At 42.8% G+C, this 13,901-nt stretch overlaps 1 protein-coding gene across 12 annotated transcripts in view; it reads right to left on the minus strand.

The window, feature by feature from the left end:
• Positions 1–2,809: 2,809 nt before the first annotated feature.
• Positions 2,810–13,901, minus strand: part of LOC117470816 (centrosome-associated protein CEP250-like) — a 29,197-nt gene continuing 18,105 nt past the window's right edge. For 9 of the 12 annotated variants that reach the window (XM_034115694.1, XM_034115698.1, XM_034115702.1 and 6 more), the window contains 12 exons: positions 10,302–10,364; positions 10,145–10,207; positions 8,022–8,096; positions 7,909–7,941; positions 7,783–7,824; positions 7,647–7,709; positions 6,971–7,033; positions 6,824–6,886; positions 6,543–6,605; positions 6,262–6,324; positions 5,297–5,425; positions 2,810–3,908 (listed from right to left, as the gene is read on the minus strand). In XM_034115694.1, the coding sequence (XP_033971585.1) occupies positions 3,628–3,908; positions 5,297–5,425; positions 6,262–6,324; positions 6,543–6,605; positions 6,824–6,886; positions 6,971–7,033; positions 7,647–7,709; positions 7,783–7,824; positions 7,909–7,941; positions 8,022–8,096; positions 10,145–10,207; positions 10,302–10,364 (1,001 nt within the window). In that variant the 3' untranslated portion in view covers positions 2,810–3,627. The remainder of the gene's footprint in view (positions 3,909–5,296; positions 5,426–6,261; positions 6,325–6,542; positions 6,606–6,823; positions 6,887–6,970; positions 7,034–7,646; positions 7,710–7,782; positions 7,825–7,908; positions 7,942–8,021; positions 8,097–10,144; positions 10,208–10,301; positions 10,365–13,901) is intronic. The other 3 variants (XM_034115696.1, XM_034115697.1, XM_034115701.1) reach the window with 3 other exon arrangements.

Raw genomic sequence — 13,901 nt, forward strand, 5'->3', positions numbered from 1 at the left:
GCTTCAGTGACGCTCCGGAGGAAAGGACGTGGATTCACGTGACGCTCCGGAGGAAAGGACGTGGCTTCACGTGACGCTCCGGAGGAAAGGACGTGGCTTCAGTGAGACCCCGGAGGAAAGGACGTGGCTTCACGTGACGCTCCGGAGGAAAGGACGTGCTTCACGTGACGCTCCGGAGGAAAGGACGTGGATTCACGTGACGCCGGAGGAAAGGACGTGGATTCACGTGACGCTCCGGAGGAGGAAAGGACGTGGCTTCACGTGACGCTCCGGAGGAAAGGACGTGGCTTCACGTGACGCTCCGGAGGAAAGGACGTGGCTTCACGTGACGCTCCGGAGGAAAGGACGTGGCTTCACGTGACGCTCCGGAGGAAAGGACGTGGCTTCACGTGACGCTCCGGAGGAGGAAAGGACGTGGCTTCACGTGACGCTCCGGAGGAAAGGACGTGGCTTCACGTGACGCTCCGGAGGAAGGACGTGGCTTCACGTGACGCTCCGGAGGCTTCACGTGACGCTCCGGAGGAAAGGACGTGGCTTCACGTGGACGCCCCGGAGGAAAGGACGTGGCTTCACGTGACGCTCCGGAGGAAAGGACGTGGCTTCACGTGACGCTCCGGAGGAAAGGACGTGGCTTCACGTGACGCTCCGGAGGAAAGGACGTGGCTTCACGTGACGCTCCGGAGGAAACGACGTCTCTTAAAACTCATTTCCCTGCGTCTCTCCATGCTTCCTTGGTGGGAGGGACTAGACGCAAGGAAACGACGCAAGTGAGGGACGCAAGGAATCCATTTAACCGAAGTGAGATGCAGCTTCTGTCTCCTACTTCTCTTCCCTTAGTCTTCCTCCTACTTTACCCCCTACTTCCTCTTCCTCTTCATCCTCACAGATGAATGATCTGAAGCTTCTCTCATGTCTTTGCCTCTTCTTTATTTATTCATGTCTTCAGGGACAGAGCACATTCATCAAACGTTAGCCAAGAGGCTGTTCTCAAAACATGCAACATCCAGTCCTGGAAACACAACAGAACAATAAAACAAACCCTCTTCTTCATCGATTCTTCCTCACTTTACCATTCCCTCTCCTCCTCCTCCATCTCTTCCTCTCCTCCTCCTCCATCTCTTCCTCTCCTCCTTACCTCCTCCTCGTCACAGATGAAGGATCTGAAGCCATTTTGTTTTTCGTCTGGTCTTAAAGGACACGTCGATCACTTTCACGTTTTTTAGAAACTGACGTTTTTATCAAGTTGTTTTTTAAAGACGTTTCTGAATCGTGGACATTTTTCCTTTTTCATTCCCATCGTTTGGATTATTGTTGTAGAAACATTGTTAGACTGTAGAGACTTTCCAAAGCAAACAGCAATGAGATGTTTTTATCAGTTTGATGTTTCTTTCCTGAATTCACTTGAATCTTAACTTTAACCTTAAACGCTGAATTCAAGTATGATTTATAGTTAGTATTTATTGTGATGTGACATGGAGCTGTCAGACTGCTGAACACTGACTGGCTCTTTCTTCTTCTCACACTGACCACCGTGTTTTTACAAAGTCATGGATTCTTTTTTATTGTTGTTAGAGAAACACTTTTAGGGTTTGTTGGGTTTAAATTTGGGGTCAAATTGTTGTGAAACTTTTTCACTAACAAACAAACAGGTCAAATGTTTTTTTGTCAATATGTAATAAAAGTTTGAGACTTATTAAGAGGTTTGTGTTTTTATGAAGGTTAACTTTTGTTATTACACGGTCAAATACTCGATTCTGATTGGTCGACGGACAGGAAGTAAACACTAAAGGGAACAGCAGAAGAAGACAGACAGGAAGTAAACACTAAAGGGAACAGCAGAAGAAGACAGACAGGAAGTAAACACTAAAGGGAACAGCAGAAGAAAACAGACAGGAAGTAAACACTAAAGGGAACAGCAGAAGAAGAAGACAGGAAGTAAACACTAAAGGGAACAGCAGAAGAAGACAGACAGGAAGTAAACACTAAAGGGAACAGCAGAAGAAGAAGACAGGAAGTAAACACTAAAGGGAACAGCAGAAGAAGACAGACAGGAAGTAAACACTAAAGGGAACAGCAGAAGAAGACAGACAGGAAGTAAACACTAAAGGGAATTTAAGTGGGGGTCCACATTTGGGGAGAGATTGAGGTGAAACTAACTTTTTCCCTATCAAACAGGTCAACGTTCTAAAATAAAAATAAAAGACTAATTCAGATTTTTCTGTGTTTATGAACTTTTATTAGCTTCATAAATGTAACATGATTATTTTCCTGGGATCTTCAGAAGTTAGTCCATCCTTGTTGCAACCACAGGAAGTCTCTACCAAAATAAAAAGTCCAGTCTTCCAGCTCCGGTGAAGTACCTGAAAGGATAGTTTATTTCCTGAGAAGATGTCTCACTCGTACCCTGATCCTGGGTCTGTTCTGTCAGAGGGGGAACAGCAGGAAGCCGGAGAAGATGTCTCACTCGTACCCTGATCCTGGGTCTGTTTTGTCAGAGGGGGAACAGCAGGAAGCCGGAGAAGATGTCTCACTCGTACCCTGATGGGGTCTGTTTTGTCAGAGGGGGAACAGCAGGAAGCCGGAGAAGATGTCTCACTCGTACCCTGATCCTGGGTCTGTTCTGTCAGAGGGGGAACAGCAGGAAGCCGGAGAAGATGTCTCACTCGTACCCTGATCCTGGGTCTGTTTTGTCAGAGGGGGAACAACAGGAAGCCGGAGAAGATGTCTCACTCGTACCCTGATCCTGGGTCTGTTTTGTCAGAGGGGGAACAACAGGAAGCCGGAGAAGATGTCTCACTCGTACCTGATCCTGGGTCTGTTCTGTCAGAGGGGGAACAGCAGGGAGCCGGAGAAGATGTCTCACTCGTACCCTGATCCTTGGTCTGTTTTGTCAGAGGGGGAACAGCAGGGAGCCGGAGAAGATGTCTCACTCGTACCCTGATCCTGGGTCTGTTCTGTCAGAGGGGGAACAGCAGGAAGCCGGAGAAGATGTCTCACTCGTACCCTGATCCTGGGTCTGTTTTGTCAGAGGGGGAACAGCAGGGAGCCGGAGAAGATGTCTCACTCGTACCCTGATCCTTGGTCTGTTTTGTCAGAGGGGGAACAGCAGGGAGCCGGAGAAGATGTCTCACTCGTACCCTGATCCTGGGTCTGTTTTGTCAGAGGGGGAACAGCAGGGAGCCGGAGAAGATGTCTCACTCGTACCCTGATCCTGGGTCTGTTTTGTCAGAGGGGGAACAGCAGGAAGCCGGAGAAGAGGTCTCACTCGTACCCTGATCCTGGGTCTGTTTTGTCAGAGGGGGAACAGCAGGGAGCCGGAGAAGATGTCTCACTCGTACCCTGATCCTGGGTATGTTCTGTCAGAGGGGGAACAGCAGGGAGCCGGAGAAGATGTCTCACTCGTACCCTGATCCTGGGTCTGTTTTGTCAGAGGGGGAACAGCAGGGAGCCGGAGAAGATGTCTCACTCGTACCCTGATCCTGGGTCTGTTTTGTCAGAGGGGGAACAGCAGGAAGCCGGAGAAGATGTCTCACTCGTACCCTGATCCTGGGTCTGTTCTGTCAGAGGGGGAACAGCAGGAAGCCGGAGAAGATGTCTCACTCGTACCCTGATCCTGGGTCTGTTCTGTCAGAGGGGGAACAGCAGGAAGCCGGAGAAGATGCTGAAGTTTCGGGAGTCGTCGTAGAGTCGGTAACTCGCCGGCAGTCTGAGGCGAACGATGTCCCCTTCGTCCAGCTGCAGAGCGACGCCATTGGACGTTGAAGCGTAGCCACCGTGGTCGTTCAGCTCCAGGTTGAAGATGATTGGCCGGTTGTTCTTGTACAGGTAGAGACCCATGTAACCCTTCAGGTAATCTGCAGCCGTGAAGCTGAAGAAGTAAAGTCCTCTGACCGGAGCCGTAAACACACCTGAGAAAAACAGAGCAGTTTGACGTTAACACACAAGGAGGAGAGAGGGCTTTAGATGTTCCGTATTCCTTTAAGCTTTATTGTACATGTTATATCAGGATCAGGGTCTGAAGACTTTTCTTTTTGTACCTTTGTTATTCATGTTTTATTATCTCTGCTTTTAAAGGTGGGGTAGGTAAGTTTGAGAAACCGGCTGGAGATACACTTGTTGTTATATTCCATGGAATGCTCTTAACATCCTGATAGCAATGAATATCTGAAGTGCTTTGACAATAAATCCATAATAAATATCATCTGTGGAAGCTGTAGTACTGTAAAAAGCACGACCAATCATCTGAGCCGGCCCGGCTAAAGTAACTGGATGGCCTACCTGCCTGTCAGCCTTCCATCTGTGCACAAACTTATCTCGTGCCCTCATTGGTCATGTGCACGTTCGTGTGTGTTGGAGGAGGGGCTCTGTGAGGAAGTGGCAGATTTTCTCCGGTTGTGTATTTTCAAATTCCAGCGATCTCAAGCCGGTTTCTCAAACTTACCTACCCCACCTTTAAATGAGTGTTTTTAAATGCCATTTTATAATATGTTTCTTAATGCTCTTAATGTCTTTCATTTCTGTAAAGCACTTTGAATTGCCTTGTGTTGAAAGATGCTATATAAATAAACTTGCCTTTAAGGACAATTAATTAATTTATTTTATTTTTTTATTTAACCAGATAAAAACATTGAGATCAAATCTCATGTTCAAAGCTGACCTGGCCAAGAAGGCAGCAACGTGACACAGAACACAGACATATCAAATACAGAGAACATAACTAAGAAACCAAAAGAGGAAAAAGCAGTCTCTACATTGAGCACATCAGGACAGTAAGAAAAGTACTTGTTACTGCAAGAGCAGCTGGTGGTGAGGACTTCAGACAACTTCCATTTAAAGCATGCTATTGAGACAAGTGCCCTCAGTTTGAGGCGTGACTGAAGGTCATTCCAAGACCAAGGACCATCATGAGAAAGACTCCTTTCTCCAGCCTCAGTCCGCACAGCAGGAACCTGGACCCGTATCTTAAACCTTTGGTGAGGCAGCTTTAGATATTTACATTATTAAAATACTTTATTGTATTTCAGTTTTATTCTCTATTTATTGTATTTTAGTCGAACATTTGATTTGATGTTTTATTGTTATTTCAAGTTTTTTTCTTTTACTATAAATGTTATTACTACATTATTTTTGTCTTATCGGTTACTTTGTCTTATATTAGGCTTGTCAGTCATCAGTGAAGCATTTTCTAGTAACCTGTATGAAAGGTGCAAATAAAGCTCTGAATCACAGACTGTATAGAAATGAACATTTGTTGTTCTTTAGATAACGGTCAGGTCTTTAAAGCGATGTGGTTTACCTGCAGTCTGGTTGTAGGCCTGGCCGATGTTGGTGATGGTTTTCGAGAAAATCAGCGTCCTCTCCTCGTTGAAAGGTCCGACTGATCCTGAATCAGTCAAACCGGCTGAGAACGCCACCTTCAGCTCACCTGGAGGAAGAAAAATCAATAATAAAATGATTTTATTATTGATAACATCATCAATTATAGAAAAAACAAGGCATTTGTTTTAGAATTGGTCGAACTTTTTACATCCAAAAGTGACTTAAGGGAGGGTGTGGCTCAGTGGGTTAGTGCGCTGATCTTCGAATCAGATGATAGCAAGTTCGAGTCCCACTGCAGTCAGCATGTCGTTGTGTCCCTGAGACACTTCACCCCAAAGTGCTCCTGTGGGGATTGTCCACTGTACTGAATGTATGTAAGTCGCTTTGGATAAAAGCGTCTAACAAGTGTCACGTCACGTCACGTCGCGTCACGTCACGTCACGTCACGTCACGTCAGGTAACGTCACGTCACGTCACGTCACGTCACGTCACGTCACGTCGCGTCACGTCGCGTCACGTCGCGTCGCGTCGCGTCGCGTCGCGTCGCGTCGCGTCGCGTCGCGTCACGTCACGTCACGTCACGTCACGTAACGTCACGTAATGTAATGTAATAATGTAATGTAATGTAATGTAATAATGTAATGTAATGTAATGTAATGTAATGTAATGTAATGTAATGTAATAATAATGTAATGTAATGTAATGTAATGTAATAATGTAATGTAATGTAATGTAATAATGTAATGTAATGTAATGTAATGTAATAATGTAATGTAATGTAATAATGTAATGTAATGTAATGTAATGTAATGTAATAATGTAATGTAATGTAATGTAATGTAATAATGTAATGTAATGTAACTTAATAATGAATAGCTTAATCTTTCTTAACTAGTTAAAACCAAAGATAAATATTTGGTTGTGAAGAAGTTGAGTCCAAACCTGAGTTGGTGTTTCTGAGCTGATGTAGACTGTCATCAGTTTCATTCAGTCTGAAGCTCAAATCTGAAAATCAGAAAACAGTTAGAGAGACAAAGAGTTAGACAAAACACAGCAAACTGATAGTATACTTATTTTTAGATTTGTTTTGCTTGATAACAGCAGGAGTCCTGATGTTTGTCTGGATGTCAACTACTTTCATTCAGGCGAAATATGTGATTGCCTGACCATGAATACAAATGTAACCTTCACAAAATCTGATTTATTTAGAGTTAGTTTGTTACCTGTGTTTTCTGTCTTCAGATCTTCCAGTAGTTTCTCATTGACGCTCAGTCTGACCTCCAACCCTAAAGAAAAAACGTTTTGGGTCCATTATGTTTATACAGGAGTTCCTCAGGGAAATGTGTTGGGTCCTCTGCAGTTTCACTTTTATTAATCACTTAATGGTTCTCTTTCTTTTTAGCAAAAACATAATGACTTCACTGCAAAGTAATAATGAATCTGTATGAATTGTATAGTTAATTTATATTTAATAAAACATTTAAATAAACTTTGCATGCGTTACCTGTGTTTTCTGTCTTCAGATCTTCCAGCTGTTTCTCACCGACACCCAGTCTGACCTCCAACTCTAAAAATAAACACAGTAAATATCTGATTAATTAATAACTAAGAAAACAAAACTTGTGTTAATGAAAAGTAAATATAACTCTACCTGAGGTGCCGTTGTGTCTGTCCGTCAGTCTGGACTCCATCAAGGAAAGTTGAACCGACTGAACTGAAAATAGAAATTAAAATCATAAGCACATTTATTTTCTGGTTCAAACTTATTTTTCTTGTTCTAACTAAATGTAATTTTATCAATAAATTAAAACAGGTTTCAAATCACAAACTAGTTTCCAGCATTCTAATATTACATTACATTTCACTTATAATACAGAAAAGCGCTTGATTATAAAGGTTTTTCAGATATTTTAGTAGAAACTCTGAATATGGAACTCCAGAAACCCAAGAGCTTTGGATATAACCAATATATATGAGGTAAAGTGGATGGTGGTGGGTATCGACGACCAGGGACGTGCACAAACATTTTGGGGGGCAGGTGCTCAAGTGAGAAAAAGGGCACTTCCCATAATCATTTATAAAAAAAATGTTTTAAAACAAAAAGTTAAATATACATTACATCACAGTACATGTTACTTGTTAGACGCTTTTATCCAAAGCGACTTACATACTCAATACTGTGGACAAACCCCACAGGAGCACTTTGGGGTGAAGTGTCTCAGGGACACAACGACATGCTGACTGCAGTGGGGTTTGAACCTGTGACCCCCTGATCCCAACACCAACGCACTAATATCTAATAATGATGAATGATGTCAGTAAATTACCTGAACTTTCAGTCTGGAGCTTCATCATCAGACTGCCAGCCTCACTTAGCCGTGTCTCTAAGACTGAACAAAAGTTAAATCTAGCTGTTTTATTCTCACTGTTAAAGTTTTGCTGTTAATAGATATAAATATTTACCTTTAGTTTCATTTCTCAGAGCAGATAGGTCAAAGCTGTGAGCTGAAACAGGTTCATAAAACTCATTATCTTATGTTGACAGCACACAAATCTTAAAAAAGATTGAACATAAGGAGATGATGTTACCTTCAGTCTCCATCACAGCTGCTGATAGTCTGTCTGAAACAGACAACACACGAGGTCACATTATAGAATAAGAATAAATAACAAATGTATTTATATGATATATCTGAGGTCACCTGTGTTATGTGTCCTCAGCTCTTCTACCTGCCCCTCATTGACGTTCAGTCTCAGATTTACACCTGACAGCTCAACTGGAGGGACGGAAATACCTTTTAAACTTTTTATTCAAACTGATATCCACACAGACAACACATACTTAAAACATATGTAATACTATGTAACACTTGCACTCCTATTGGCTAGCTCTCCAACACATTGTACGTGATAGGCTAAGGGGCGGGACATCTCTAAGCGGTTGACCAATCACAACAGAGCCGGCCAGCTAACCAATCAGAGCAGACTGGGCTCTGGTTTCAGACAGAGGGTGAAAAGAGTTGCAGCAGCACAGGCAGCAGGAGAGGACTCTTTAAAGTAGAGACATTACACACTGATATACACCTGAACATCAACAGGAGAGGACTCTTTAAAGTAGAGACACTACATACTGATACACACCTGAACATCAGCAGGAGAGGACTCTTTAAAGTAGAGACACTACATACTGATATACACCTGAACATCAGCAGGAGAGAACTCTTTAAAGTAGAGACACTACATACTGATATACACCTGAACACCAGCAGGAGAGGACTCTTTAAAGTAGAGACACTACATACTGATATACACCTGAACATCAGCAGGAGAGAACTCTTTAAAGTAGAGACACTACATACTGATATACACCTGATCATCAGCAGGAGAGGACTCTTTAAAGTAGAGACACTACATACTGATATACACCTGAACATCAGCAGGAGAGGACTCTTTAAAGTAGAGATACTACATACTGATACACACCTGAACATCAGCAGGAGAGGACTCTTTAAAGTAGAGATACTACATACTGATATACACCTGAACATCAGCAGGAGAGGACTCTTTAAAGTAGAGACACTACATACTGATATACACCTGAACATCAGCAGGAGAGGACTCTTTAAAGTAGAGACACTACATACTGATACACACCTGAACATCAGCAGGAGAGGACTCTTTAAAGTAGAGACACTACATACTGATATACACCTGAACATCAGCAGGAGAGAACTCTTTAAAGTAGAGACACTACATACTGATATACACCTGAACATCAGCAGGAGAGGACTCTTTAAAGTAGAGACATTACACACTGATATACACCTGAACATCAACAGGAGAGGACTCTTTAAAGTAGAGACACTACATACTGATACACACCTGAACATCAGCAGGAGAGGACTCTTTAAAGTAGAGACACTACATACTGATATACACCTGAACATCAGCAGGAGAGGACTCTTTAAAGTAGAGACACTACATACTGATATACACCTGAACATCAGCAGGAGAGGACTCTTTAAAGTAGAGACACTTCATACTGATATACACCTGAACATCAGCAGGAGAGGACTCTTTAAAGTAGAGACACTACATACTGATATACACCTGAACATCAGCAGGAGAGGACTCTTTAAAGTAGAGACACTACATACTGATATACACCTGAACATCACCTCAACAAAACTCTCTGAATGATGTGAGATGACGTATGGTGGGGATGGCAGCTCTGTGCCCCTCTGGTCATTATTTTTTTGCCACACACATTACATTACAAAATACTCTGAGCATGCGCAGTGTAGTTTTTACAGTCACCGTTCACTTCACAGCGAGAGGGAGGGGCATCATCAGGTTTTGTCCCACATGGCTCTAAACAGCTCAATAGGCACACACTGTGACTGTAGACACTAATTAGAAGAACACAGACTAAAACAGCAATGTGCAGACGAATCAGATGATTCAACATGATCTTAAAATATATTTTATATATTTCTTTATTTATTTTTTGCATTTTTTGTAATCATTATTTGTAATACTCTCTGCTGACACTAGGTGGCGCTGCACCACCATCCACTTTACCTCATATATATTGGTTATATCCAAAGCTCTTGGGTTTCTGGAGTCCCATATTCAGAGTTTCTACTAAAATATCTGAAAAACCTTTATAATCTAGCGCTTTTCTGTATTCAAACTGAAGATAACCTTTTACCAAACCAATCAGAATGCTTGAAAAGAAGTTATTAGGAAGCTAATTGGATAGTACAACAAAACAAGAACGTTATTTATTCAAACTAAAACTGACATTGAAGAGTTGATGATTTACCTGCAGTGTGGTTTTCCAGCTGTCGCAGCTTCGTCTCAGTGGATCTCAGTCTCCCCTCCAGAGCTGCACAACAAAACATTTATACCTTTAATTAGTCTAAGTTTCAACTCTTCAGTAACTTAGTGATCACGAGAAACATGAATGTAGATATATCTACCTGTACTCTTGTAGTGGTCGTCTATCAGTTTGTTCTTTATGTAGAAAAGTTGACCAGAGTGAACTGAAAACACATAATCAGTTCCAAAACTGTTCAAAAGAAATACATTTTATTATAATAAATCTGCATTTTTGTAGGTTAAATAATGTATATCTTAAACATCATATGAATAAACAGTGATATATAATTATAGGTTAAGATATCCAGCAGCAGTATATCAAGTAAAGGTTGCTCCACTTGTAACAGCTGTGATGAACACATTAACGGAAACAAAATAAAATAATCCAGTAATTCAATATATAAGATTCTAAAATGGGACATTGGGCACAGTAAGTACTTTTACTATTTTCTTATCCCAATACGTCTCAGTTTATGCTGCTTTATACTTCAACTCCACTACAATTTGGAAACCAGTATTGTACTTTTTACTCCACTGCATTTATTTGACAGCTTTTAGTTACTATAGATAGATATTGATTAAGAGATCATTCAAAACATAAATCAATTATTAAATACACTTTGACAGATATCTCTAGGTTAGGATATCCAGCAGCAGGACATCAAGTTATTACAATGAGCTCTACATTTACTAACTGTGATAAAACACATCAATAATCATTATAGTAACTCAATGCCATTCTGAAAAGGGTCATAATAAGGAGTACTTTTAATTTGGCTACTTTAAGTATATTTTGATACCAATGCTTTTGTACTTTTAATTGTAACAGAGTATTTTTACCCTGTAGTATTTCTGCTTTTACTTAGTAGAATATCTGAGTACTTCTTACACCACTGCTACCATGAGTGTGGAGCCGTGTGCTACAAAAGCCTGAATTTAAAACAGATATTTTACAGCTGAAGACTGTTTTCAAATGTAGAGCAGGTTGTGAGCGAGGCTCAGTTTGTAAATGAGGAAACAGTTCAGAGTGTCTGCTCTTCCTCCTGGAGTGAGTCAGAGGGTGTTTCTCAATCGCGAGTACGCTTGCTTGGTAGCACATGTCTGCCGAGCATCTTGCTTCAGAAGCGAGGCACGAATACTTCCTGCCAGCCTTTACTCGCGATTGAGAAACACCCAGAGTTTGATAAGCCCTCCCTCTCCTTCCTGCTCTCAGACACAGCCAGCTCCACTCTGTGTTTCCTGGCTCCTCCCCTTCAGATCCACACTGAGGAGGAGGGGTGTAACCAACATGTGGGTAAAGCACAAGAGCTGATAGGCCACATTCACTGCTCACACACGTCCTGTTCAGATCACAGCTCACATAGTTTCAGCTCTCAGGAAGTGAAACTCAGACACTCGCTGCTACTGAGAGGTGAAATGGCGCAGAAAGGAGTTCAGCTGGACCGGGAACTCTTATCTTGTTCCATCTGTCTGGATCTACTGAAGGATCCGGTGACTACTTCCTGTGGACACAGCTACTGCATGAAGTGTATTAAAGGCTTCTGGGACGGAGAGGATGAGAAGAAGATCCACAGCTGCCCTCAGTGCAGGCAGAGCTTCACACCGAGGCCTGTCCTGCTGAAGAACACCATGCTAGCAGCTTTAGTGGAGGAGCTGAAGAAGACTGGACTCCAAGCTGCTCCTGCTGATCTCTGCTATGCTGGAGCTGAAGATGTGGCCTGTGATGTCTGCACTGGGAGGAAACTGAGAGCCTGTAAGTCCTGCCTCGTGTGTCTTATATCTTATTGTGACCAACACCTCCAGCCTCATTATGAATCACCTGCCTTTAAAAAACACAAGCTGGTGGAGCCCTCCAAGAAGCTCCAGGAGAACATCTGCTCTCGTCACGACGAGGTGATGAAGATGTTCTGCCGCACTGATCAGCAGTGTATCTGTTATCTCTGCTCTGTGGACGAACACAAAGGCCACGACACGGTGTCAGCTGCAGCAGAGAGGACTGAGAGGCAGAGAGAGCTGGAGGGGAGTCGACTAAACATCCAGCAGAGAATCCAGGACAGAGAGAAGGAGGTGAAGCTGCTTCAGCAGGAGGTGGAGGCCGTCAATGGCTCTGCTGATAAAGCAGTGGAGGACAGTGAGAAGATGTTCACTGAGCTGATCCGTCTCATGGAGAAGAGAAGCTCTGATGTGAAGCAGCAGCTCAGATCCCAGCAGAAGAGAGAAGTGAGTCGAGTCAAAGAGCTTCAGGAGAAGCTGGAGCAGGAGATCTCTGAGCTGAAGAGGAGAGACGCTGAGCTGAAGCTGCTGTCTCACACAGAGGATCACAACCAGTTTCTGCACAGCTACCCCTCACTGTCAGCCCTCAGTGAACCTACACACTCCTCCAGCATCAACATCCGTCCTCTGAGCTACTTTGAGGACGTGACGGCGGCCCTGTCAGCACTCAGAGACAAACTACAGGACGTCCTGAGAGAGGAATGGACAAACGTCTCACCGACTGAAGTGGAGGTTTTACTGTCAGCAGCAGAGCCCACCACCAGAGCTGGGTTCTTACAATATTCACAGGAAGTCACTCTGGATCCAAACACAGCAAACACACATCTGTTATTATCTGAGGGGAGCAGAAAAGCAACACTCATGAAACAACATCAGTCTTATTCTAGTCACCCAGACAGATTCACTTGTTATGAGCAGGTCCTGAGTAGAGAGAGTCTGACTGGACGTTGTTACTGGGAGGTGGAGTGGAGAGGGGGGAGCAGTTTGTGTTGCAGTCACATACAAGAATATCAGCAGAGCAGGGTGGAGGACTGAATGTTCATTTGGATACAATGACAAATCTTGGTCCTTATTTTGTCACCAAAGCAGTTATACATTTCGTTACAACAATATCCTCACTCCCGTCTCAGGTCCTCTGTCCTCCAGAGTAGGAGTGTACCTGGATCACAGAGCAGGTGTTCTGTCCTTCTACAGCATCATCTCTGAAACCATGACTCTCCTCCACAGAGAGCAGACCACATTCACTCAGCCGCTACATGCTGGGGTTCAGCTTTGTGATCAAGGAGACACAGCTGAGTTGTGTAACCTGAAATAGCCTGAAGTCATTTGAGGAACTCTTCTACTTCTTAAAGTCACCGTGTGTCCATCAGAGCTGATTGCTCATGTCTTCACTGCACAGAGATCAGCTGTCAATCAAACATGATGGGATGTGCTTGAACATCTTCTCATGAGTTGTTGTAGATGTTGGAGTTCCTTTAGGCGGCGCTCCTTCCTGTCTCTGTGTAGCCACGGAGGCTGTCTCTGCTCAGGAGGGTTTCTGTTAACCTCAACTCATATCTCTCTGCATGGAAATGTAAACTTTGCTCTAGATACTTGTTGAATATCGATATTGATGTATTTGTATGTTGTTATTTCTCTTGTAAAGCATGAGAGAGAGAGAAAGCACCAGAGCTTCTTTCATTGGAGATATTTTATTCTAAAGGTCTTTTATTTTTGACTTAGTCTCAAAGTGTTGAATGCATTAATGAAAGATACAAAATAAATAAAACTAATATAAAGAAAAGTCATAAAAAATAAAAGCTAACAGGTTGAGTTTGTAATAAATTGTGTTTCTATTTTCACGATGTGAGATGAGCGCCACATTTACATGTCTGTACAAAATTAAATGTTTGGGGTTTTTCTTGTTAATAAAAGAGCTAAGAGGAACA

The sequence above is a fragment of the Trematomus bernacchii genome, unplaced genomic scaffold (genome assembly GCF_902827165.1).
Source record: "Trematomus bernacchii unplaced genomic scaffold, fTreBer1.1, whole genome shotgun sequence".
NCBI lineage: Eukaryota > Metazoa > Chordata > Actinopteri > Perciformes > Nototheniidae > Trematomus > Trematomus bernacchii.